This window comes from Plectropomus leopardus, chromosome 17, assembly GCF_026936395.1.
Source record: "Plectropomus leopardus strain MGB_pleo_1.0 chromosome 17, ASM2693639v1, whole genome shotgun sequence".
NCBI lineage: Eukaryota > Metazoa > Chordata > Actinopteri > Perciformes > Serranidae > Plectropomus > Plectropomus leopardus.
The window spans coordinates 30,057,501-30,085,173 of NC_142192.1; the positions used below are offsets into that span (position 1 = coordinate 30,057,501).

The 27,673-nt window shown below is 36.9% G+C and overlaps 2 protein-coding genes and 1 long non-coding RNA gene across 6 annotated transcripts in view; 1 reads left to right on the forward strand and 2 right to left on the reverse strand.

The window, feature by feature from the left end:
* vamp1a (vesicle associated membrane protein 1a) overlaps window positions 1-1,511 on the reverse strand; it is a 9,937-nt gene extending 8,426 nt beyond the window's left edge. Inside the window, exon 1 of the mRNA XM_088089896.1 lies at window positions 1,316-1,511. Coding sequence (XP_087946022.1) covers window positions 1,316-1,317 — 2 coding nt within the window. The 5' untranslated portion in view covers window positions 1,318-1,511. The remainder of the gene's footprint in view (window positions 1-1,315) is intronic.
* Window positions 1,512-8,912: 7,401 nt separating this feature from the next.
* Window positions 8,913-27,673, reverse strand: part of iffo1a (intermediate filament family orphan 1a) — a 46,866-nt gene continuing 28,105 nt past the window's right edge. For all 4 annotated transcript variants that reach the window (XM_088090483.1, XM_088090484.1, XM_088090481.1 and 1 more), the window contains one exon: window positions 8,913-12,398. In XM_088090483.1, coding sequence (XP_087946609.1) covers window positions 12,251-12,398 — 148 coding nt within the window. In that variant the 3' untranslated portion in view covers window positions 8,913-12,250. The remainder of the gene's footprint in view (window positions 12,399-27,673) is intronic.
* Window positions 9,240-26,719, forward strand: LOC148186712 (uncharacterized). The gene is made up of 3 exons (XR_015779478.1): window positions 9,240-9,309; window positions 16,356-16,434; window positions 26,567-26,719. It is a non-coding gene; the product is annotated as an uncharacterized LOC148186712 (long non-coding RNA).

Genomic DNA, 27,673 nt, shown 5'->3' on the forward strand with positions numbered 1-27,673 from the left:
AATCTGAGCAACAAGGCAAGAAAAGTCCCCCAAACTGCAAGAAATAAGTACATCTAGCCTTTTTTTAGGGACGATGTCCATTCAACTATATTTATAATTATCATAATTATGTATATTATTATTTCCAAAGCAATTTGTTTTAGCTATTTTTATGCCATTTATTTTTTTATTTTTTTTTTTTTTTTACTAATTTTGAGGTCATTTTCTTGTATTATTATTAATATCATTATTTCTAAATAAATTTTAGGGGAGATTTCCTCTAGTCATTGTTATGTATTTAAAATTACGTGATAGGATTATCAATATTTCAGATAATTTTCTTGACTTTTTCTCATTTTTACTCATTTTGGTTAATTTTCTTGTACGTATTTTTATTATATTATAATTATTATATACATTTTTTGGGGATCATTTCCTCTTAAATTGCTCGTGGCTATCTTTCTGTGTTTTTGAAAGAAATGAAGCCACAGGTTTTAAGGGGATAATTATATTAAACAGTAAGTGTATCCTTATGATGAAATCTGTCATTTGTCCGCGACTGTTCAATGACAGAAACATGACTCATCAAACTTTGGCCTCCGTCCACATAATCAAAGTGTCAGAGAGTGAACACACACACACACACACACACACACACACACACACGCGCACACACAGCAGCCGCTTTGATCACAGCAAACAGCAGCAGCTCACTTGTTTCAATGACAGGCTGTTTTCCAGAAGCAAAATGGAGAAAGATTAGTGCAGCAGCAGCAGAGAGGCACCGGACGGACACACACACACACACACACACACACACACACACACACACACACGCACACACACACACAGAGAGAGAGGCTGAGAGAGATCAACATGCACGCAATAATACCGCCCCCCTCTTCTTCCTCCCCCACATGGAAAAATAATTTTAAAAAATTTTTAAAAATCTGAAGCCACATTTTATTGAGCTCTGTGTGATGCTGTGAGCTGAATAAAGTGTGTGTTTGCTTGATAAAACACTCGTCTTTTGCCGATCACAGTGTTATTGATGGATAGTTTTGTAGGTGAGTCAGCCGGTGAGTCATTGGACTAATATTTCTGCTGCAGCCCAGAAATCTCCAGAAACACACACAGGTTTTAGCAAAGTAAACTAAATAAAACATAAACATTAAGAAAATATTGATTACAATTTTAAAAAGTAGTTTTAATACATTTAAACTACACTGAACATGATTTTTGTGTAAATTAAAGTTTGATTTAAGACAAATATGAACAAATATTCGACATAGTTTATATTTGATGAGAAATGAAAGAAATGTGTTGGAGTACTCACATCTGAGCGGCAGGATGATGGAGATAATCTGAGTCTGAGAGAGAGAGAGGAGGGAGAGGATGAGGAGAGAGAGAGAGAGCGATAAAAAGAGAGAGAGGAGGGAGAGAGAGATCCCAGCTGAATATAAATGAAGGATGACTTCAGTCTTTTCTCTTTTAGCGATTCAGTTTTTCTTTAAATCCAAAAAACTACAACTGAAGCAGCTGCGCAGATTAAAAAAAAAAAAAAAGATAATAAAAATCTCCATGTCACACTCACCCCACCCACACACACACTCACACACACACACACACACACACACACACACACACACACACACACACACACACACACACACACACACACACTGTAAGACCCGCCTCCCTCTCCCTCTGATTGGTTTGTACTGGTTTCCTTCGTCAGTGAGTTTGTGAAGGTCAAAATTAAAGGAAAACTTCTCCCGTTAAATGTATATTTGTACATCAGTTAGCCCAGTCACCCTGTATGACACTGAATTTCTGAATGCTTGTCTCCATGGTGACCGGATCATCCAAAAATGAATGTAAATTCTTGATGAATGAAAGTTGTTGGGGTCCATATTTAACAAAACTATATCAAAACATCAGTTTACAAACTTGATCTCAAAATGCTTGTGCAATATAATCCAAGTCTCACCCCAGCTAGCAGTTTTGGTTCTAAAAACGTTTTTTTTTAGTTCCCAGAACGTTCTTCTCAACGTGAGGATCACCTACATTCTCTAAAAACATGATTGTTACATTTTCTTAATGTTAACATATCACATTAGATCAAAATTTCATTCAAAACAGTCTGTAATCTCAGTCCTCAATAACATGCTCTGAATGTTGCTTTGAAGTGTTCTTCCATTGTTCTCATGTAACATTGTGGGAACGTTTGATCTGTGATTTGTCACCTCTCAACATCACCAAAACATCCTCATCCTTAGTCAGCATTAAGTCTTATGGGGACATTATCTGAAATGAGAAACATCCTTAAAACGTTCTCTGAACATTAGATTAAAATGTTTTCTTTAAAACATTATTGCAACTTGTAGGTAACGTTAGCCAATGTTATGTGAACGTTCGCTTCTAGCTGGGAGGCTTTGAAGGTCAAAATTAAAGGAAAATTTTACTCATTAAATTGTTATTTTTGGTCAGCTATATAAATGACTCACCCCATTTTACCTTCAACTCATAAAGACAACTTCTCAAATGTCTCCGCAGTGAACAAAGAATTTAAAAAACTGAGAAAATTCTTGATGAATTGAAATATCGACGTCCACGTTTACCAACAGCTAAACTGTATCATAACAGTAAAGATACTTCATATTCACATATTTCTCGGCCCCTAAAAGTGATATTTATCTGTGTTCTCTTCAAAGCCAAACTTCACTGACAAAAACAGTAATTTTACCTCACTGAACACAGGATTGTCAGTTTCTTTGTGTTATTGTGTAACTTTCAAAGCGTTATTCTGGATTCACTAAAATCACACAATAACACAAACAGGCTGTGAACCAGCAGCTCCAGTGTCCAGTGAGGGAAAATCAGTGCTTTTGTCAGTGGAGTCTGGCTCTGACGACGGGATCGATAAATGTCTGTTCGTGAAGTGCGCGAGTTGTGTGAGAGTTTGTAAACAGATGTGTTGATATAGTTTTTTTGTTGTTAAATGTTGCCCATGACGTCAATTCATTAAGAATGTTCTGGTTTTGGTTCTTTGTTTGCCATGGAGACAAATGAGAGAAAAATAAAACGATTTCAGTGTAACACAGACTGAGTGACTGATAAACAAATGATCATTTTGGGATTGAGATGGTCCTTTAACGGTTGACTTTTGAGACAGTATGAAAATATAGTCCATGACTGCATGATTGAGGACCATGTGTTTAGGAGGATTTTCCCCCCACTATTATTTGCATTTCTATTTTATCTTATTTTATTTTATTTTTAAAAGCACAGATTGAAGGAACTGTCAGGATTCTATTTGACTGCAACTGTATTTTATTATTTTGTGTGACAAAGAAAATGATTGATTGGTAGAGTGTAAATGTTCCACCTCACAAGAAGTTTGAACAAAAAAAATTACATGATAATATATAATATAATAATATAATATAATATAATATAATATAATATAATATAATATAATATAATATAATATAATATAATATAATATAATATAATATAATATAATAGTATTAAGAAATCCCAAATTGACCCAAAAACAAAGCAAAGAGAGGTTGAAGGTAAGTTAAAGTGTAATATTTGAACAGGTAAATTTGCATGTATGAGTCACCTGACCTGCGCGGACCAATCACCGCAGAGAATCAGACGCCGATGTTTTAAAACTCTTCCGGTTCGGTTCACTCGGTTTGGCTCTCGTCAGTCGCGTGTTGGTCCTTTCAGATGTCGGTGTGTTTTCTGTTTTCTGTGAGTAACTTTATTCATTTTATTTCGATTTTTCCGTGTTTAGTCAGATGAAACAGCTGTTTGTTTCCGCGGAGTTTTCAGGATCGTTGTTTGCTCTGATTCCACTTTACAAACTCGCTACATTTTGGAGGGAAAATCGCGCTTTACTTTTTTACGCACTTTGTTTATCCGACAGCAACAGTTGGTGGTTACTTTGCAGATTTAGATTAATAACACTAAATACGATCAGTTATGAGTTGTGATGATCCTTTGGAGGACTTTAAAAGCCTCCAATCAGGAAGTTATCAAAAATAATAATAAATGTTTGTGAAATGTTTTTCTCTTTTGTAAACCGGAAATGGGTTACATTTATATTTTACGTTTCGGATCCATTAAAACTTAAAACGTTTCAGCAGTGTTGTTAGGCTGGTTCACAACAGTCACTTTGTTTTGGTTAGGAAACAATCACAGCTGGTAAAACAAACAAACAAACAAACAAACAAAACGAATCGCATTTCGCGCCAAAAACGCTGCCACTCTTCGTATATAAACAAACAAACAAACAAACAAACAACTGTTTTTCTTCGATAAAAGCAGCCATATCTAATTAAAACATAACCGTTTCATGGCACAATATTAGATTGTAAATCAGTAAGAGATGTTGGTGGCCAATATGAGTTATTATTTAGGCGCCAAAACGTTTTGATAAACAAGCTCAATTTTGTATCTTTTTTAAGTACTATGCTAGTGATACTCAACTTATGGCATGCAGGCCAAATGTGGCCCCCCCCCATAGGTTGATGTGTTGCCCTCCAAACAATTTCTAATTCACAATTAGAATAAAGCGATTCACACTGGAAATTGTTTTTGTGCTTTTGGTTTGAATAAGGTGCCAGAGTGCTTAAAACAGCATCAAAACAGAGCTTGTTTATCCAAAAAACGCCAGCAGAGGATCCCCCAGACGTCCTAGCTAACCCCAAAATCCTAGAAATGTCCTTAAATTTGAGGAATGTCCTAATATCCTAGAAATGAAATAAAATCTAAGAAACCTTCCAACATGCAACATCCTAAAATCTTAAAATGTCCTAAAGCTCGAGAAAAGTCCAAAATCTTAAAATGTCCTAAAATAAACTCAGTGAGAAGTTTATTAGGTACTCAGAGCAAAAATTATTGCAATCTAAATACCGCAGCTATAACAATAAATTCTCCCCTCATAAATTTGTTGAATATTGTTTCTAAATTTTAAAATAACAGAAACACCCCTCAGTATGATAAAAATACAATCTGCAGCCTCCAAAATGATCCCACAGTCCAATCAGCCGCCCTCAAAAGTTTCGACATTGTGACTTTCATAGTAAAAGTTGTTGCTGTTTTTGATTTCATCAGATTGTACAGTGGTTTCTATTTTTGTGGTTGCTCAGTAGATTTATTATTATTTTAAATTATTATCATTAAAAATAATAATAATAATAACTGAGTAAATATTTATCCAGGCAGTGGTGGAAAAGTTTCAGGCTAATCTTTTTTTAAAATTGCAATACCACAAATAATTGGTGCAGTCTGTTCCAGAAGCTCCTTCTGTCTCATCATTGTTTGATTTTCTTTTTCTATTTATTCTGCCAAATTACTGGATGTTTCTTTATATTTTTTGTTCATTTACAAGGTTCAGTTTGAGCCTTAGTTCTTGTCTTTTGTTGTTGTTTATATACGCAGTTTTTATGCTTATTTTATCAATAATGTCAGTAGGTTATATTTTATACATTTCTATTTTCCATTTTATGTTACTAAATTGTTATCCTTATTCTTACTTTTACTGGTATTATCAAGTTGATTTTATCCATTTGAAGATGTATTCTATTCTGAATTTATTGTATTTTTACATGCAGGTTTTATTACGTTTTTTGTCTTTTATGTGTTTTGATGTGAAGCACGCTGGGCTGCATTTCTTGTATGAAAGGTGCTATTCAAATAAAGTTTATTATTATTATTATTTATTATTATTATTATTCTTTTAAAGTCAATAATACATAATTTTGATGAACTGATCCTGTTTTATAAGTAAAAATACATTTTAAGAAGTAGTAACTGAGCTGTTAAATGCAGTGATGTGAAAAGTTTTGTTTCCCTCTGAAGTGTTTGAGTGTAAAATATCATAAAGTGGAAATATTTTAGGATCTTGGTCTCCAGCTGTGGTTGTTGGTTTTCTGAGCGCTCAGTGTTCAATTTGCTGAAGCGGCGCAGCCGTTTTTCCTCGGCGGCTCTTTCTTCTTCTGCTGCTGTTTCTGTGTGTTCGGCTTCATTGATTATTGATTTGCTGTAGAGTTGTTTTGTTGCTCTCGACCTGCTGTGTGTTGTTTAGCCGATAAAACAGCAGGAACACGAAGCCGTTAATATCAGATCATTACAGGAGCGAGAAGACTGAAGTGAAGCTAATGAACAAATGAGTGCTGCAGATGAGAGTGTATCTAATCAATAATAATTACTGCTAAACGTACAATATATTTTGATCTGTTACGAGACTAAACAGCTAAAGGGGAAGGAAGTACTTTTATCCTTTAGGCGCAGTAATATTCATTAGCTTTCTCAAAAAGAAATATTGTCACTAAAAATGTAAAATGACTTTTACTGCAGAGGAGCTTGTTTCAAAGTGTTATGAATTATTGATAAATGACGCTTAAATGTTGTTGTTGAAGCAGGTGCCGTCATATAAAATGATTTCTATAAATATCCTAAAATAGAGCCATTATTTACTTAAATAACTGAACTCAACAGGCTTATATGGAAAGATGGAAATACAGTCAAATAATTTATTTAACCGTTTAAAACCTGTGCAGTTTTTTTCTTCCAAAAACATGTATAGAAGGTAATGAGCAACGAAAGAAGAAATGACCCAAGTACAAAGAAATTGCCTGAAAATTCACCAAAAAAATAAAAAACTTAACAATAAAACAAACAAACCCCCCAAAAAACCAAAACAAAATAAAACATGAGAAACAACATGAAAAAAAGTGAGAAAAAATTATAATTATTCTATAAAATAATTTTAAATGATCATTCTAACATTTTTATTACAGCTGGGTAGCTTGATACTTTGTTTTTTATATTATATTTTGTGCATTTTTTGTACCTAAAGAAAATGTTTTTAGGTTATGGCAAAATAGCATTTTGTTAGGAGCCTTTTTAATTTGACCAAAATTTGATATGTTTGGATATGAATACATAAGGAGCACTGCTGTGAGTTGGTTAGTGCAGTGGAAATACAGGATAATACATTTTAATTAATTTAATTTATTTTTAATAAAACGTTTATAGTCCAGAGGGCTATTGCACAAAAGCTAGATAATTGATTAAGCCAGGATTTTCCAGGTATCCAGGCTGAATTTAGCCCTGACTCTGCATGAAAGCAGTTACCATGGAGACGGGCTAAGAGCCGGGCTCGTTTCATCCTGGAGCCTGATTTCTTCAGTCAGCCGTCACTCTGATCTTAAATAAATATGTTTTATAATTATTCCATGGTCTTTTTGGCCTCTTCATTTTTTTCATTTTTATTAGCCTGCATTAAAATAGACTTTGACTCATTAAAGTGAGCCTGCTTATATCATTTTCTGTGTAAATTTAAAGGAAACCTGCACACTGAGGGAGATTTAAACCAGGACAGTTAAAGTCAGCACCACCCGTCCTCCTGATCACGTTACTGTCAGTGAATATTTAATACTCATTACTCAAAAACCTCTTGAGCTATTTGGATACATTTTTTGTGTAGGTAACTTGTATCTGTGCTCTATTTGTTGACAGCCATCAATTGTTTTTACAAGCAACATTTGAGTCACAATATTGATTGAAACACAAGAAATCAAATGTTGAAATCGCCCCCACGTGCACTTTGAGAGGTTATGATTGCTCCATGTATAAAATAAAATTAAATGGCGTAAACCAGGTTATGCAATTGAGTTTCAAAGCTAGGGGAATACAAAAACCAAAAGAAATTATTGAAAAAATAAAATATTAAGACAGAAAGTTAAGAAACCTCACAATTCATAGACATAAAATATTTTGAAAGCATAAAAAATTGGCTCATGGCAAATTCAGACCAGGCTAAAGATTTACTAACTGGACTATACCACAAATTATATAGTAAATAGAGTTTACATAGACTTTTAAATAACACTTTTCTTAGATTAATTAAGTTTACACATAAAGTTTATGTAAAAGTTTGCATTAATTTAATTAAATTAAATCTGACTAAGTTACTAAATGTATTCAAGCTGTCTTAACTTGATATCAAACATTTGTATTTAATGCATTATTTAATCATAAAATAATGTAATAAAAATACATGGAAAATTTACATGTAATTGAATTACTTAAAGTCAGTGTTTTTGGCATATTTTTTTGAGTGTGCATGTCATTAAGAATTAATTTCCACTGATAACCTTTAGGGCAAAGTGTCCAACTGATTGTATAAAATAAATATCTCCTTGTGTGGTAATCACGACGTGTCAGTGCAGCTGAAGTTAAAGGTAATGAGTTATTAATGTAAGTTTGAATATAAAAAGTTAAAGATCGCGTTAAAGGGGACTCGAACCCGAGACCTGCGGGCGGAAAGCAAAAGAGGAAACCACTATACTAAACTGATCATATAGCAATTGTTCTCGTTTTTTCCCTTATCTTTTTTCCCTTTTTTGTACATTATATACTTTATCTGTTCTTCCCTTTCCATAAGAAACTGCTGCTCACTCGCTGTAAACGCGCATTTTTAAAGTGTTACGACGGTCCGTGATGGACACGTGACAGCCGTGAACGCGCATTTATCCAAAAATACTGACGCATGGCTTTGCATAGTTGCACCTCCTCATCTTGGTTTGGCAAACTTGCATCGGTTTGAATCAGGAGTCACCTCGCTTTTCCCGTTATCCCGGATATCTAAATTCTACTTTTGTGTAATCGGCCTGTGCTCGAGTGAAACTGTACACAGCAACAGACGCTTTTATTTGTAGATAAACTTTGCGTGTAAAATCTGAATCTGCAGTGTAACTTTAGCTGTTAAATATTATGTGGTAAAATATACATTATTCTCTTTTACAATGCAGTGGAATGTGCACGATGGCCAATGCAGTAGAAGTATAGTAAAAATAGTAAAAAATAAATAAAGTACTTGAGTAACACCATAAACAACAAACTGACACCAGAGATTCTTTCAGTGCCTTTTATTCTGTGCAACTTTTCATTCAGTGAATTGATCAGACCTACAGCTCTGTGAAAGAAAACACAACAAGAAAGACCTCATGAAGACAAAAATGACTAATTTTACACAAAAAATCTGCACCAAAACAGCCACAGAGCTCATAAAGATACTTTAACTGCAACCTGGTTGTTACACGGCAAAGTGCATTTTAATGTACAGAAGTCCTGTTTGATCAGATTTTTCTCAGACACTTTCATTTCTGTTTCATTAGGTCTCAAAGTCATTTTCTTCACTTCCACACTTGATTTATTTCATTTTTCTGCTCTTTCCACAGATCATATTTACATTCTGGTAATATAGACGTCAACAGTTCGGTTGAAGCAGCGTCTGTACAGTTTCATGAGGTGAGTGATGTTCTGTCTATTTTGCTTTAAGTATACTGCACACTTGCATTGTTTTGTTCGTCCTTGACTTAATAAAACATAAAAGGAATTTTGACGTTTTAGTCCATTTCTTGTCAGAGCACTCTGTGAAAAGATGATATATGAAAACAAGCATTTTCAGTATTTTTAGAGAAGTTTTTTTTGATTATAAATGTGCTCAGAAAAGAAAACTGCAGGACTAAAAGTAAAAGTGTTCCTTTAATGAATCTGTTTTTTGTGGTGAACATGACAGATTATTGATGATGCAGACATTCATATGATGATAGATGCTCCAGTGGCTACGTTTACATGCACACTACTGCTCCACTATTATTTTAAGTAATGAAAGTATGTAAAATTTAGTATGGGTTGTGTAAAGTGCATATTCTGTTTGGATATTTCAAATCAGTCTTGTCTTAAATGTAGTATTTTCTGATTGCGATGTGGCATATGTCGGTATTTTTCTGGGTTTAATAGCATTCTTTGGACAAGTACACAGCGCATTTCGAATACGCATCTTAACTGGAGTTTATTTCTTGTTGAAAGGATAAACACACCTACTTTTAAACATTATGAAAGAGTTTGGTATCAGCATGTTTTTTGGAATATGCACAAATATCACACAACGCTGACCTTTCCGAGACAGCTGTTTGAGCATTGAAAGAGAGGCTGCAGGAAATTTTGAAAGAACCCGGTCACAAGTTTTCTTCTTTTTGTCGTAATGAATGATGTTAGTGCACATTAATCAGAGCACGCACAGCCGCATGCAAACAGGAGTGTTAGTGAAATATTAATATTCATTAGCCATGTAAACAGCTTAGTGGGAATATCGTCTTTGTTAAAAAAAAATAGGGCAGAATCGGAATATTTTGTGCATGTAAACGCAGTCATTGTTTGAAGAGGTGAACTGTGACACATTCAAGTCAACAAAGAGAAAAAAAATCGCAAAAAGTTAACAAAAAAACATAATTTATAAACCTTTTCTGCAAAATGTTATTTTTTCTCCACATGTACACACTAATTTACTGTAACTTTTAATCATTACTGCAGGCGTATTTAAAACAAACACAGAAGCAACCTTTGTAAATGATACTGATGCCAGCTGTACAGATGTGGTACCACAAAGATGTCTAAAGAGCAAAATAAAGTTATAAATAAAATGCTGAATGCAGCTAAATTTATATCAGAAGAACATGGAGCATACATCATTAGATAGTTCGGCGTTATTCACAGCTTCATTATGTACATTAGATACAATACTCAGTATTTACAAACTGTACATTCATAAAATAGGCGTTTTACTTTTGTAAAATGAAAACAAAAATACAATGCCCATAAATTTCTGTTGTTGCCAACCATCTCAAAACTACAGACAGGTTCTCTTAAATAAATCATTTGTTTATGCAGAAAAATATGCAGCAAAAACTATATTCAATAATTTCAGAACATATTGATTTCCATTAGCAGACATGCTAAAACAGAGGTTGGCTTGTGATTAATGTATAAATATAATCTTTGAATTTAGAGGAAAAATTCCACCTCAGGTTAGAGATTCAAATTCTCAAAACTATACTCACATTTTTACTGAGGACCCGAATAGATCGGTCACCACCTGAAACAATTGATTCATTTTCTGTAAGTTGATTTATTTTTTTTAATTAATTGTTTTTAGTAACTGAAGATCTTTGGCTTTTGACTCTTTTTTTTTACAATTTTTATTTCACATTTTATAAAGCGACTGCAGGATTAATTGTAAGAAATCATTCGCTGTTAAAAAAGCCAAAATTTAGTCAAAACAAGCAATCAAAAAAAAAAAAAAGAAGAAAAGGAAAAATTAACTTCTATTACTTCTAACTTCTAACTTCTACAAATTTGAAGTAATTTTTTTTCACCTGTCTGAAAAAAAAGAAAAAAATGCTGTTTATAGTTTCAGAAATTTGAGATGAAGTTTCCAAATATGCACTTTTAAATATTTTTAAAATAAATTTTGGTAAGTTACACAAAAAAAGAAAATAGGAAGAATAAATCCATAAAGATCAATTTTCAGTAACTTAACTTTTACTCTCATGCATGTCATATTGGATATAAGTTTAAGGCAATTTGGGCTGTGACAGTTGGAGTCAAATGTGAATGTTTGTGTTAAATAGATACTTTACTGTCAGTTTAATCCCAGAAAATCATAAATGGGTAATCAAAATTTTAGGAATTAAACTTTTGCTCATATTTGCAACATTATAAAGTTGCTGTGCATGACAGGATTACTTAGAATAAAACAAACAACAGAATAAAAACAAGCACTTTATCATCATGAATAAAACTGCTCATACTCTTTATCACTCTGATGAACAGTTGTGTGCAAACGCTCTCTTTGTGCGTCACTTCTTCTCTGTGCAGCTGCAGCCGAAAGGCATTATTACAGAAACTGTGCAAATTATTGGCTCCTGCACCAAACAGCGAGATCAGAGTGCAAAAATAAGTGTAAAATGAGTAAATGTGTTTGACCTTCACTGAGGTGCAGTTATAGCTGATAACCACAAGAGGGCAGCATTTAAACAGCGAGTGGAGAATTATTGCCTCTATGATTAAGCGTCAATCTTTCTATAATTTACTTATAAGCTTTGCAAGCAACTTTAAGTTCTTTGTGAAACATTTCTGTCCCCAGAAACAGATTTGAATCTTCTTTTTTTGTATCACCTGCTGTGATATTGAGTTTTAACAGTAAAAGTAACCATCACACCGGCTGCCGTCAGAGACGCTTAAAGATCAGGAAAATACATTTTAAATCTGCTGTTTTTTAAATCATTTTTAACCTCAAGTCAACAGAAATCACTGACGATTTGATAATTTTAGATGTTTGGAAGTTATACACATTTGTTTTCCAGTGTCAAATTTAGGCTTTATCTCAGAGTGCAAGTGGTGAGTGTTAGGGTTTCCTCCAGGTCAGGGGCGGGATGGCGGCGTTGGCGTCGCAATAAGAGTCGCTGGTCTGAGACTCAGCGGGAAGAGCCGGTTTGTTCTTCTCCTCGCTGTCCGAGTCGTCCACCGTCAGTGTGATGAGTGAGGGCGACTTCCTGTTGACAGGGAACAAAATAGTGTAGATTTAGCATTCGTGATTGAATTCATTGAATTGAATTAATCTTTCAAATGTCTTAAAAATGCTCAGACATGGGACATAAGATTTTATGAATTGTTTTATTTTTGTGATGCATTTTCTGTATTTTTGACGTCAAATCTCAAAATGATACGTAACATCTAGTTTTTGTCAAGTAAGTTAATAAATTCCTCTTTTTAAACTTGACATGTTGGGAATTCAAAAAGTGGAATCTCACATGCAGATTGAGAAAGTGGAAATGCAGTCGTAATAATCAGGTACAATCAGATTTATTTGCCTAAAATACTTTTTTTTTTCAATAAATGTTAGTAGATAACTTCTGTGAGTTTGTAGGATTATCTGCAGTACTCATAATGCAAAATACTTCACATTTCAGCACCATTTAATATGTGCTTAACTATTTCAAGACCCCTATGATGACATCAATCAATGGTTCTGAGTTCCACTCGCCCGGACGCGGGTCACCGGGGCCCCCCCCTGGAGCCAGGCCTGGGGGTGGGGCTCGATGGCGAGCGCCTGGTGGCCGGGCCTTTACCCATGGGGCCCGGCCGGGCACAGCCCGAAGAGGTGACATGGGACCTCCTTCCCGTGGGCTCACCACCCGTAGGAGGGGCCGTAGGGGTCGGGTGCAATGTGAGCTGGGCGGCAGCCGAAGGCGGGGACCTTGGCGGTCCGATCCTCAGCTGCAGAAGCTAGCTCTGGGGACGTGGAATGTCACCTCTCTGGTGGGGAAGGAGCCTGAGCTGGTGCGCGAGGTTGAGAAGTTCCGACTAGATATAGTCGGCCTCACCTCGACGCATGGCTTGGGCTCCGGAACCAGTCTTCTTGAGAGGGGATGGACTCTCTTCCACTCCACTGGTGAGAGGCGCCGGGCAGGGGTGGCAATAATTATTGCCCCCCGGCTCGGTGCCTGCACGTTGGAGTTACCCCGGTGAATGAGAGGGTAGCCTCCCTCCGCCTTCGGGTTGGGGGACGGATCCTGACTGTTGTTTGTGCCTATGGTCCAAACAGCAGTTCAGAGTATCCACCCTTTTTGGAGTCCTTAGAGGGGGTGCTGGAGAGTGCTCCTTCTGGGGACTCCCTCGTTCTGCTGGGGGACTTCAACGCTCACATTGGCAACGACAGTGAGACCTGGAGGGGCGTGATCGGGAGGAATGGCCCCCCCGATCTGAACCCGAGTGGTGTTTTGTTATTGGACTTCTGTGCTCGCCACAGATTGTCCATAACGAACACCATGTTCAAGCATAAGGGTGTCCATATGCGCACTTGGCATCAGGACACCCTAGGCCGCAGTTCAATGATCGACTTTGTAGTCGTATCGTTGGACTTGCGGCCGTATGTCTTGGACACTCGGGTGAAGAGAGGGGCGGAGCTGTCAACCGATCACCACCTGGTGGTGAGTTGGCTCCGATGGAGGGGGAGGACGCCGGTCAGACCTGGCAGACCCAAACGCATAGTGAGGGTCTGCTGGGAACGTCTGGCAGAGTCTCCCGTCAGAAGGAGCTTCAACTCCCACCTCCAGAAGAGCTTCGACCATGTCCCGGGGGAGGCTGGGGACATAAAGTCCGAGTGGGCCGTGTTCCGTACCTCCATTGCTGAGGTGGCCGACCGGTGCTGTGGCCGTAAGGTGGTTGGTGCCTGTCGGGGCGGCAACACCCGAACCCGCTGGTGGACACCGGCGGTAAGGGGTGCCGTCAAGCTGAAGAAGGAGTCCTATCGGACCTTCTTGGCCTGTGGGACTCCGGAGGCAGCAGACAGGTACCGACAGGCCAAGCGGAGTGTGGCGGCGGCGGTCGCCGAGGCGAAAACCCGGGCATGGGAGGAGTTCGGCGAGGCCATGGAAAACGACTTCCGGACGGCTTCGAAGAGGTTCTGGACCACCATCCGGCGTCTCAGGAGGAAACAGTGCTCCGTCAACACTGTGTATGGTGGCGACGGGGCGCTGCTGACCTCGACTCGGGACGTTGTGGATCGGTGGAAGGAATACTTCGAAGACCTCCTCAATCCCACCGACACGCCTTCCGTTGGGGAAGCAGGGCCTGGGGACCCGGGGGTGGGCTCCTCTATCTCTGGGGCTGAGGTTACCGAGGTGGTCAAAAAGCTCCTCGGTGGCAGGGCCCCGGGGGTGGACGAGGTCCGCCCGGAGTTCCTCAAGGCCCTGGATGTTGTGGGGCTGTCGTGGCTGACACGACTCTGCAACATTGCGTGGACATCGGGGGCAGTGCCCTTGGACTGGCAGACTGGGGTGGTGGTCCCTCTTTTCAAGAAGGGGGACCGGAGGGTGTGTTCCAACTACAGGGGGATCACACTCCTCAGCCTCCCTGGTAAGGTCTATTTGGGGGTACTAGAGAGGAGGGTCCGCCGGATAGTCGAACCCCGGATTCAGGAGGAGCAATGCGGTTTTCGCCCCGGTCGTGGAACTGTGGACCAGCTCTGGACCCTTGGCAGGATCCTTGAGGGTGCTTGGGAGTTTGCCCAACCAGTCCACATGTGCTTTGTGGACTTGGAGAAGGCATTCGACCGTGTCCCTCGGGAGTCCTGTGGGGTTCTCCGAATATGGGGTCTCGGACTCCTGATACGGGCTGTCCGTTCCCTGTATGACCGGTGCCGGAGCTTGGTCCGCATTGCCGGCAGTAAGTCGAACTCATTTCCGGTGAGGGTTGGACTCCGCCAGGGCTGCCCTTTGTCACCGATTCTGTTCATAACTTTTATGGACAGAATTTCTAGGCGCAGCCAGGGCGTTGAGGGGGTCCGGTTTGGTGACCTCAGGATTAGGTCTCTGCTCTTTGCAGATGATGTGGTCCTGTTGGCTTCATCGGACGCGACCTTCAGCTCTCACTGGATCGTTTCGCAGCCGAGTGTGAAGCGGCTGGAATGAAAATCAGCACATCCAAATCCAAGACCATGGTTCTCAGCCGGAAAAGGGTGGCGTGCCCCCTCCGGATCGGGGATGAAGTCTTGCCCCAAGTGGAGGAGTTTAAGTACCTCGGGGTCTTGTTCACGAGTGAGGGAAGGATGGAACGGGAGATCGACAGGCGGATCGGTGCGGCGTCTGCAGTAATGCGGACTCTGCACCGGTCTGTCTTGGTGAAGAGGGAGCTGAGCCGAAAGGCAAAGCTTTCGATTTACCAGTCGATCTTCGTTCCTACCCTCACCTATGGTCACGAGCTTTGGGTAGTGACCGAAAGAACAAGATCGCGGGTACAAGCCGCCGAAATGAGTTTCCTCCGTAGGGTGGCTGGGCTCTCCCTTAGAGATAGGGTGAGAAGCTCGATCATCCGGGAGGAGCTCGGAGTAGAGCCGCTGCTCCTCCGCATTGAGAAGAGCCAGATGAGGTGGCTCGGGCATCTAATTAGGATGCCTCCAGGACGCCTCCCTGGTGAGGTGTTCAGGCACGTCCCCACGGTAGGAGGCCCAGGGAAGACCCAGGACACGCTGGAGAGACTACGTCTCTCAGCTGGCCTGGGAACGCCTCGAGTCCCCCGGAAGAGCTGGATGAAGTGGCCGGGAGAGGAAGTCTGGGTTTCCCTGCTTAGGCTGCTGCCCCCGCGACCCGACCCCGGATAAGCGGAAGAAAATGGATGGATGGATGGATTAATTATTTCAAATGGCTATTATAATACATGCAGTGTTTTTTTGGACAGTTTTTCTGGCTCTGCTCGAATGCCTCACTGAAACAAACCACATTTTTTTCTTTCATTGTCTTGATAATTTTTAACACTAAAAACCACAACAGTGCCTGGAGGACTTTCAGATGAGAAAAAGCAGACTTAAAAATTAAGGAGCTCTGTAAAGCCACAAGTTGGAAAAGAAAGAAAAAGGAATTAGCTTGTTATTATCACTCTTTCACTGTATTTTCTCAAAACTATGCTCACAGAGTAAATTTTCATGCTGCTATCATCTCATTGTTTCTCAGGTAAAAGTCTGCGCAGAGGAACAAGCAGGAAAGACTTAACAGAATTCAGACTGTGGCCGGGATGAAGTACTTCATCAAGGTAATTCTATTTTCATGTAAAAGTGTGCTGAGACATGCCGTGGTGAAGAATGTTGCAAAACTTGCCAAAAACACTATAATATATAATGTGGAAAAAATTCTCCAAAGTGCAAGACTATAGTAAGGCAAAAAATGTCAAAAAATGACATGTCCCAAAAACAACTTAAAACAGCTGAAAACTGTATATAATAGCTTGCCGACACATGCCATGGCATAGAAAGTTGCAAAAACAGCCAATAACAGTATAATATTGAATTTGGAAAAAAACGATCCAAAGTGCAAGGCTATAGTAAGGAAAAATGTCAAAAAATAACATGTCCCAAAAACAGCTTAAAAAAGCTGAAAATTGTTTAAAATAGCTTGCGAAGACACGCCATGGCATATAATGTTGCAAAAACACCAAAAAACGCTATAATATTGAATGTAGAAAAAAAACCCACCCAAAATGCAAGGCTATAGTAAGGCAAAAATGTCAAAAAATGACATGTCCCCAAAACAGGTAAAGACTACTGAAAACTGCATAAAATAGCATGTCAAGACATGCCATGGCATAGAATGTTGCAAAAACGGCCAAAAACACAAAAATATTGAATGTAGAAAAAACGACCCAAAATGCAAGGCTATAGTAAGGCAAAAATGTCAAAAAATGACATGTCCCAAAAACAGCTTAAAACAGCTGAAAATTGTTTAAAATAGCTTGCAAAGACACACCATGGCATAGAAAGTTGCAAAAACGGCCAAAAACAAAAAAATATTGAATGTTGAAAAAATGACCCAAAATGCAAGGCTATAGTAAGGCAAAAATGTCAAAAAATGACATGTCCCAAAAACAGCTTAATACAGCTGAAAATTGTTTAAAATAGCTTGCCGACACATGCCATGGCATATAATGTTGCAAAAACGGCAAAAGAAGCTATAATATTGAATTTGGAAAAAACGACCCAAAATGCAAGGCTATAGTAAGGCAAAAATGTCAAAAAATGACATGTCCCAAAAACAGCTTAAAACAGCTGAAAGCTGTATAAAATAGCTTGTCGACACATGCCAAAGTATGGAATGTTGCAAAAATGGCCCAAAACAATACAATATATTATGTGGAAAAAATGACCCAAAATGCAAGGCTATAGTAAGGCAAAAATGTCAAAAAATGACATGTCCCAAAAACAGCTTAAAACAGCTGAAAATTGTTTAAAAGAGCTTGCAAAGACACGCCATGGCATATAATGTTGCAAAAACGGCCAAAAACGCTATAATATTGAATGTAGAAAAAACCACCCAAAATGCAAGGCTATAGTAAGGCAAAAATGTCAAAAAATGACATGTTCCAAAAACAGCTTAAAACAGCTGAAAGCTGTATAAAATAGCTTGTCGACACATGCCAAAGTATGGAATGTTGCAAAAACGGCCCAAAACAATACAATATATTATGTGGAAAAAATGACCCAAAATGCAAGGCTATAGTAAGGCAAAAATGTCAAAAAATGACATGTCCCAAAAACAGCTTAAAACAGCTGAAAACTGTATTTAATAGCTTGCAAAGACACGCCATGGCATATAATGTTGCAAAAACGGCCAAAAACACAAAAATATTGAATGTGGAAAAAACCAACCAAAATGCAAGGCTATAGTAAGGCAAAAATGTCAAAAAATGACATGTCCCAAAAACAGCTTAAAACAGCTGAAAATTCTTTAAAAGAGCTTGCGAAGATACGCCATGGCATATAATGTTGCAAAAACAGCCAAAAACAATACAATATTGAATGTGGAAAAAACGACCCAAAATGCAAGGCTATAGTAAGGCAAAAATGTCAAAAAATGACATGTCCCAAAAACAGCTTAAAACAGCTGAAAATTGTTTAAAATAGCTTGCGAAGATACGCCATGGCATATAATGTTGCAACTCGGCAAAAAACACTATAATATTGAATGTGGAAAAAAATGACCCAAAATGCAAGGCTATAGTAAGGCAAAAATGTCAAAAAATGACATGTCCCAAAAACAGCTTAAAACAGCTGAAAACTGTATTTAATAGCTTGCAAAGACACGCCATGGCATATAATGTTGCAAAAACGGCCAAAAACACAAAAATATTGAATGTGGAAAAAACCACCCAAAATGCAAGGCTATAGTAAGGCAAAAATGTCAAAAAATGACATGACCCCAAAACAGGTAAAGACAACTGAATACTGCATAAAATAGCATGTCAAGACATGCCATGGCACAGAATGTTGCAAAAACGGCCAAAAACACAAAAATATTGAATGTTGAAAAAACGACCCAAAATGCAAGGCTATAGTAAGGCAAAAATGTCAAAAAATGACATGTCCCAAAAACAGCTTAAAACAGCTGAAAATTGTTTAAAATAACTTGCAAAGACACGCCATGGCATATAATGTTGCAAAAACAGACAAAAACAGTATAATATTGAATTTGGAAAAAAACGATCCAAAATGCAAGGCTATAGTAAGGCAAAAATGTCAAAAAATGACATGTCCCAAAAACAGCTTAAAACAGCTGAAAATTGTTTAAAATAGCTTGCAAAGACATGCCATGGCATATAATGTTGCAAAAACAGACAAAAACAGTATAATATTGAATTTGGAAAAAAACGATCCAAAATGCAAGGCTATAGTAAGGCAAAAATGTCAAAAAATGACATGTCCCAAAAACAGCTTAAAACAGCTGAAAATTGTTAAAAAGAGCTTGCAAAGACACGCCATGGCATATAATGTTGCAAAAACGGCCAAAAACAATATAATATTGAATGTGGAAAAAACGACCCAAAATGCAAGGCTATAGTAAGGCAAAAATGTCAAAAAATGACATGTCCCAAAAACAGCTTAAAACAGCTGAAAACTGTATTTAATAGCTTGCAAAGACACGCCATGGCATATAATGTTGCAAAAACGGCCAAAAACAATACAATATTGAATGTGGAAAAAACCACCCAAAATGCAAGGCTATAGTAAGGCAAAAATGTCAAAAAATGACATGTCCCAAAAACAGCTTAAAACAGCTGAAAACTGTATTTAATAGCTTGCAAAGACACGCCATGGCATATAATGTTGCAAAAACGGCCAAAAACACAAAAATATTGAATGTGGAAAAAACCACCCAAAATGCAAGGCTATAGTAAGGCAAAAATGTCAAAAAATGACATGACCCCAAAACAGGTAAAGACTACTGAATACTGCATAAAATAGCATGTCAAGACATGCCATGGCACAGAATGTTGCAAAAACGGCCAAAAACACAAAAATATTGAATGTTGAAAAAACGACCCAAAATGCAAGGCTATAGTAAGGCAAAAATGTCAAAAAATGACATGTCCCAAAAACAGCTTAAAACAGCTGAAAATTGTTTAAAATAACTTGCAAAGACACGCCATGGCATATAATGTTGCAAAAACAGACAAAAACAGTATAATATTGAATTTGGAAAAAAACGATCCAAAATGCAAGGCTATAGTAAGGCAAAAATGTCAAAAAATGACATGTTCCAAAAACAGCTTAAAACAGCTGAAAATTGTTTAAAATAGCTTGCAAAGACATGCCATGGCATATAATGTTGCAAAAACACCAAAAAACGCTATAATATTGAATGTAGAAAAAAACCCACCCAAAATGCAAGGCTATAGTAAGGCAAAAATGTCAAAAAATGACATGTCCCAAAAACAGCTTAAAACAGCTGAAAATTGTTTAAAATAGCTTGCTAAGACACGCCATGGCATAGAAAGTTGCAAAAACGTCCAAAAACAAAAAAATATTGAATGTTGAAAAAATGACCCAAAATGCAAGGCTATAGTAAGGCAAAAATGTCAAAAAATGATATGTCCCAAAAACAGCTTAAAACAGCTGAAAACTGTATATAATAGCTTGCCGACACATGCCATGGCATAGAAAGTTGCAAAAACAGCCAAAAACAGTATAATATTGAATTTGGAAAAAATCGACCCAAAATGCAAGGCTATAGTAAGGCAAAATGTCAAAAAATGACATGTTCCAAAAACAGCTTAAAACAGCTGAAAGCTGTATAAAATAGCTTAAAGACATGCCAAAGTATGGAATGTTGCAAAAAAGGCCCAAAACAATACAATATTGAATGTGGAAAAAATGACCCAAAATGCAAGGCTATAGTAAGGCAAAATGTCAAAAAATGACATGTCCCAAAAACAGCTTAAAACAGCTGAAAATTGTTAAAAAGAGCTTGCAAAGACACGCCATGGCATATAATGTTGCAAAAACGGCCAAAAACAATACAATATTGAATGTGGAAAAAACGACCCAAAATGCAAGGCTATAGTAAGGCAAAAATGTCAAAAAATGACATGTCCCAAAAACAGCTTAAAACAGCTGAAAACTGTATTTAATAGCTTGCAAAGACACGCCATGGCATATAATGTTGCAAAAACGGCCAAAAACAATACAATATTGAATGTGGAAAAAACCACCCAAAATGCAAGGCTATAGTAAGGCAAAAATGTCAAAAAATGACATGTCCCAAAAACAGCTTAAAACAGCTGAAAATTGTTTAAAATAGCTTGCAAAGACATGCCATGGCATAGAATGTTGCAAAAACGGCAAAAAACGCTATAATATTGAATGTGGAAAAAACCACCCAAAATGCAAGGCTATAGTAAGGCAAAAATGTCAAAAAATGACATGTCCCAAAAACAGCTTAAAACAGCTGAAAACTGTATATAATAGCTTGCAAAGACACGCCATGGCATATAATGTTGCAAAAACGGCCAAAAACACAAAAATATTGAATGTGGAAAAAACCACCCAAAATGCAAGGCTATAGTAAGGCAAAAATGTCAAAAAATGACATGACCCCAAAACAGGTAAAGACTACTGAATACTGCATAAAATAGCATGTCAAGACATGCCATGGCACAGAATGTTGCAAAAACGGCCAAAAACACAAAAATATTGAATGTTGAAAAAACGACCCAAAATGCAAGGCTATAGTAAGGCAAAAATGTCAAAAAATGACATGTCCCAAAAACAGCTTAAAACAGCTGAAAATTGTTTAAAATAACTTGCAAAGACACGCCATGGCATATAATGTTGCAAAAACAGACAAAAACAGTATAATATTGAATTTGGGAAAAAACGATCCAAAATGCAAGGCTATAGTAAGGCAAAAATGTCAAAAAATGACATGTCCCAAAAACAGCTTAAAACAGCTGAAAATTGTTAAAAAGAGCTTGCAAAGACACGCCATGGCATATAATGTTGCAAAAACGGCCAAAAACAATACAATATTGAATGTGGAAAAAAACGACCCAAAATGCAAGGCTATAGTAAGGCAAAAATGTCAAAAAATGACATGTCCCAAAAACAGCTTAAAACAGCTGAAAACTGTATATAATAGCTTGCAAAGACACGCCATGGCATATAATGTTGCAAAAACGGCCAAAAACACAAAAATATTGAATGTGGAAAAAACCACCCAAAATGCAAGGCTATAGTAAGGCAAAAATGTCAAAAAATGACATGACCCCAAAACAGGTAAAGACTACTGAATACTGCATAAAATAGCATGTCAAGACATGCCATGGCGCAGAATGTTGCAAAAACGGCCAAAAACACAAAAATATTGAATGTTGAAAAAACGACCCAAAATGCAAGGCTATAGTAAGGCAAAAATGTCAAAAAATGACATGTCCCAAAAACAGCTTAAAACAGCTGAAAATTGTTTAAAATAGCTTGCAAAGACACGCCATGGCATATAATGTTGCAAAAACAGACAAAAACAGTATAATATTGAATTTGGGAAAAAACGATCCAAAATGCAAGGCTATAGTAAGGCAAAAATGACATGTCCCAAAAACAGCTTAAAACAGCTGAAAATTGTTTAAAATAGCTTGCAAAGACACGCCATGGCATATAATGTTGCAAAAACGGCCAAAAACAATACAATATTGAATGTGGAAAAAACGACCCAAAATGCAAGGCTATAGTAAGGCAAAAATGTCAAAAAATGACATGTCCCAAAAACAGCTTAAAACAGCTGAAAACTGTATAAAATAGCTTGCAAAGACACGCCATGGCATATAATGTTGCAAAAACGGCCAAAAACAATACAATATTGAATGTGGAAAAAACCACCCAAAATGCAAGGCTATAGTAAGGCAAAAATGTCAAAAAATGACATGTCCCAAAAACAGCTTAAAACAGCTGAAAATTGTTTAAAATAGCTTGCGAAGATACGCCATGGCATATAATGTTGCAAAAACGGCCAAAAACACTATAATATTGAATGTGGAAAAAATGACCCAAAATGCAAGGCTATAGTAAGGCAAAAATGTCAAAAAATGACATGTCCCAAAAACAGCTTAAAACAGCTGAAAACTGTATATAATAGCTTGCAAAGACACGCCATGGCATATAATGTTGCAAAAACGGCCAAAAACACAAAAATATTGAATGTGGAAAAAACCACCCAAAATGCAAGGCTATAGTAAGGCAAAAATGTCAAAAAATGACATGACCCCAAAACAGGTAAAGACTACTGAATACTGCATAAAATAGCATGTCAAGACATGCCATGGCACAGAATGTTGCAAAAACGGCCAAAAACACAAAAATATTGAATGTTGAAAAAACGACCCAAAATGCAAGGCTATAGTAAGGCAAAAATGTCAAAAAATGACATGTCCCAAAAACAGCTTAAAACAGCTGAAAATTGTTTAAAATAACTTGCAAAGACACGCCATGGCATATAATGTTGCAAAAACAGACAAAAACAGTATAATATTGAATTTGGAAAAAAACGATCCAAAATGCAAGGCTATAGTAAGGCAAAAATGTCAAAAAATGACATGTTCCAAAAACAGCTTAAAACAGCTGAAAATTGTTTAAAATAGCTTGCAAAGACATGCCATGGCATATAATGTTGCAAAAACACCAAAAAACGCTATAATATTGAATGTAGAAAAAAACCCACCCAAAATGCAAGGCTATAGTAAGGCAAAAATGTCAAAAAATGACATGTCCCAAAAACAGCTTAAAACAGCTGAAAATTGTTTAAAATAGCTTGCGAAGACACGCCATGGCATATAATGTTGCAAAAACGGCAAAAAACACAAAAATATTGAATGTGGAAAAAATGACCCAAAATGCAAGGCTATAGTAAGGCAAAAATGTCAAAAAATGACATGTCCCAAAAACAGCTTAAAACAGCTGAAAACTGTATATAATAGCTTGCCGACACATGCCATGGCATAGAAAGTTGCAAAAACAGCCAAAAACAGTATAATATTGAATTTGGAAAAAATCGACCCAAAATGCAAGGCTATAGTAAGGCAAAATGTCAAAAAATGACATGTTCCAAAAACAGCTTAAAACAGCTGAAAGCTGTATAAAATAGCTTGTCGACACATGCCAAAGTATGGAATGTTGCAAAAAAGGCCCAAAACAATACAATATTGAATGTGGAAAAAATGACCCAAAATGCAAGGCTATAGTAAGGCAAAATGTCAAAAAATGACATGTCCCAAAAACAGCTTAATACAGCTGAAAATTGTTTAAAATAGCTTGCGAAGACACGCCATGGCATATAATGTTGCAAAAACGGCAAAAGAAGCTATAATATTGAATTTGGAAAAAACGACCCAAAATGCAAGGCTATAGTAAGGCAAAAATGTCAAAAAATGACATGTCCCAAAAACAGCTTAAAACAGCTGAAAATTGTTTAAAATAGCTTGCAAAGACATGCCATGGCATATAATGTTGCAAAAACGGCAAAAAACGCTATAATATTGAATGTGGAAAAAACCACCCAAAATGCAAGGCTATAGTAAGGCAAAAATGTCAAAAAATGACATGTCCCAAAAACAGCTTAAAACAGCTGAAAATTGTTTAAAATAACTTGCAAAGACACGCCATGGCATATAATGTTGCAAAAACAGACAAAAACAGTATAATATTGAATTTGGGAAAAAACGATCCAAAATGCAAGGCTATAGTAAGGCAAAAATGTCAAAAAATGACATGTCCCAAAAACAGCTTAAAACAGCTGAAAATTGTTTAAAATAGCTTGCAAAGACACGCCATGGCATATAATGTTGCAAAAACAGACAAAAACAGTATAATATTGAATTTGGAAAAAAACGATCCAAAATGCAAGGCTATAGTAAGGCAAAAATGTCAAAAAATGACATGTTCCAAAAACAGCTTAAAACAGCTGAAAATTGTTTAAAATAGCTTGCAAAGACATGCCATGGCATATAATGTTGCAAAAACACCAAAAAACGCTATAATATTGAATGTAGAAAAAAACCCACCCAAAATGCAAGGCTATAGTAAGGCAAAAATGTCAAAAAATGACATGACCCCAAAACAGGTAAAGACTACTGAATACTGCATAAAATAGCATGTCAAGACATGCCATGGCACAGAATGTTGCAAAAACGGCCAAAAACACAAAAATATTGAATGTTGAAAAAACGACCCAAAATGCAAGGCTATAGTAAGGCAAAAATGTCAAAAAATGACATGTCCCAAAAACAGCTTAAAACAGCTGAAAATTGTTTAAAATAACTTGCAAAGACACGCCATGGCATATAATGTTGCAAAAACAGACAAAAACAGTATAATATTGAATTTGGAAAAAAACTACCCAAAATGCAAGGCTATAGTAAGGCAAAAATGTCAAAAAATGACACGACCCCAAAACAGGTAAAGACTACTGAATACTGCATAAAATAGCACATCAAGACATGCCATGGCATAGAATGTTGCAAAAACGGCCAAAAACACAAAAATATTGAATGTGGAAAAAACGACCCAAAATGCAAGGCTATAGTAAGGCAAAAATGTCAAAAAATGACATGTCCCCAAAACAGGCAAAGACTACTGAAAACTGCATAAAATAGCATGTCAAGACATGCCATGGCATAGAATGTTGCAAAAACGGCCAAAAACAATACAATATTGAATGTGGAAAAAAACTCCCAAAATGCAAGGCTATAGTAAGGCAAAAATGTCAAAAAATGACATGTCCCAAAAACAGCTTAAAACAGCTGAAAATTGTTTAAAAGAGCTTGCAAAGACATGCCATGGCATATAATGTTGCAAAAACACCAAAAAACGCTATAATATTGAATGTGGAAAAAACGACCCAAAATGCAAGGCTATAGTAAGGCAAAAATGTCAAAAAATGACATGACCCCAAAACAGGTAAAGACTACTGAATACTGCATAAAATAGCATGTCAAGACATGCCATGGCACAGAATGTTGCAAAAACGGCCAAAAACACAAAAATATTGAATGTTGAAAAAACGACCCAAAATGCAAGGCTATAGTAAGGCAAAAATGTCAAAAAATGACATGTCCCAAAAACAGGTAAAGACTACTGAAAACTGCATAAAATAGCACATCAAGACATGCCATGGCATAGAATGTTGCAAAAACGGCCAAAAACAATACAATATTGAATGTGGAAAAAAACTCCCAAAATGCAAGGCTATAGTAAGGCAAAAATGTCAAAAAATGACATGTCCCAAAAACAGCTTAAAACAGCTGAAAACTGTATATTATAGCTTTCCGACACATGCCATGGCATAGAAATTTGCAAAAACAGCCAAAAACATTATAATATTGAATTTGGAAAAAAACGACCCAAAATGCAAGGCTATAGTAAGGCAAAAATGTCAAAAAATGACATGTCCCAAAAACAGCTTAAAACAGCTGAAAACTGTATAAAATAGCTTGCTGACACATGCCAAAGCATAGAATGCTGCAAAAACGGCCAAAAACAATACAATATATAATGTGGAAAAAACGACCCAAAATGCAAGGCTATAGTAAGGCAAAATGTCAAAAAATGACATGTCCCAAAAACAGGTAAAGACCACTGAAAACTGTATATAATAGCTTGCCGACACATGCCAAAGTATAGAATGTTGCAAAAACGGCAAAAAACACCAAATTGTGGCATGCTGAAAAAATGATACATAAAGCAAGTCTAGTAAAGCACAAATGTCAAAAAATGACATGATTAAAACATTTATGAAAACAACATATTATAGTCTGTGGACACCTCATTGTACACGTGTTCTCATGTGTTGTACAATATCTGTCACGGTAAAAGTCTGTGTGTATGTTTTCTTGCTCTCTGTTCAAGGTGCAGATCACTACAAAGGACTGACTGATTGAAAGCAGACTGAAAAAAGCTTGGTTAAGCTGTGATCTGTGCCGCCATCAGTGTCTGCATACTCTGGTGAAAGTCTCTCAGACTCCCTGCAAGAAGAGTTAGCTTTCTGTTTTTCCACTGTTTAATTATCGTGTTTGGAAATAAATGTTCTCTCTTTGCATCTAACTTTCTGTTGTCTCCCTTCTTTTTTTGCTGCATTTTAACCAATCGTATCAACTTATTAGACTGTGACATTCTGATAGGATTTTGACGCTATAGTAAGAATTTTTGGTGCAACTTTGGACCCTGAAAATGACATGTCCCAAAAACAGCTGAAGACTGCTGAAAACTGCATTAAATAGCGTGTCAACACACCATGGCATTGAATGTTACAAAAACGACCAAAAACACTATGATATTGAAAGTGGAAAAAACAAACCAAAATGTAAGGCTATAGTATGGTGAAAAATGTCACAATATAACAAAACGAAAAAACAGCTGAAAACAGATAAAAACTGGATAGAATAGCATGTCAAGACACACCATGGCATTGAATGTTGCAAAACTTGCCAAGAACACTATAATATTGAATGTGGAAAAAACGACCCAAAATGCAAGGCTATAGTAAGGCAAAAATGTCAAAAAATGACACGACCCAAAAACAGCTGAAAACAGCTAAAAACTGTAGAAAATAGCGTGTCAAGACACACCATGGCATTGAATGTTGCAAAACTAGCCAAGAACACTTTAATATTGAATGTGGAAAAAACGACCCAAAATGCAAGGCTATAGTAAGGCAAAAATGTCAAAAAATGACATGTTCCAAAAATACCTGAAAACAGCTAAAAACTGTATAAAATAGTGTGTCAAGACACACCATGGCATTGAATGTTGCAAAACTTGCCAAAAACACTATAATATTGAATGTGGAAAAAAAACTACCCAAAATGCAAGGCTATAGTAAGGCAAAAATGTCAAAAAATGACACGACCCAAAAACAGCTGAAGACTACTGAAAACTGCATAAAATAGCATGTCAAGACACACCATGACATAGAATGTTGCAAAAACGTCCAAAAACAATATAATATTGAATGTG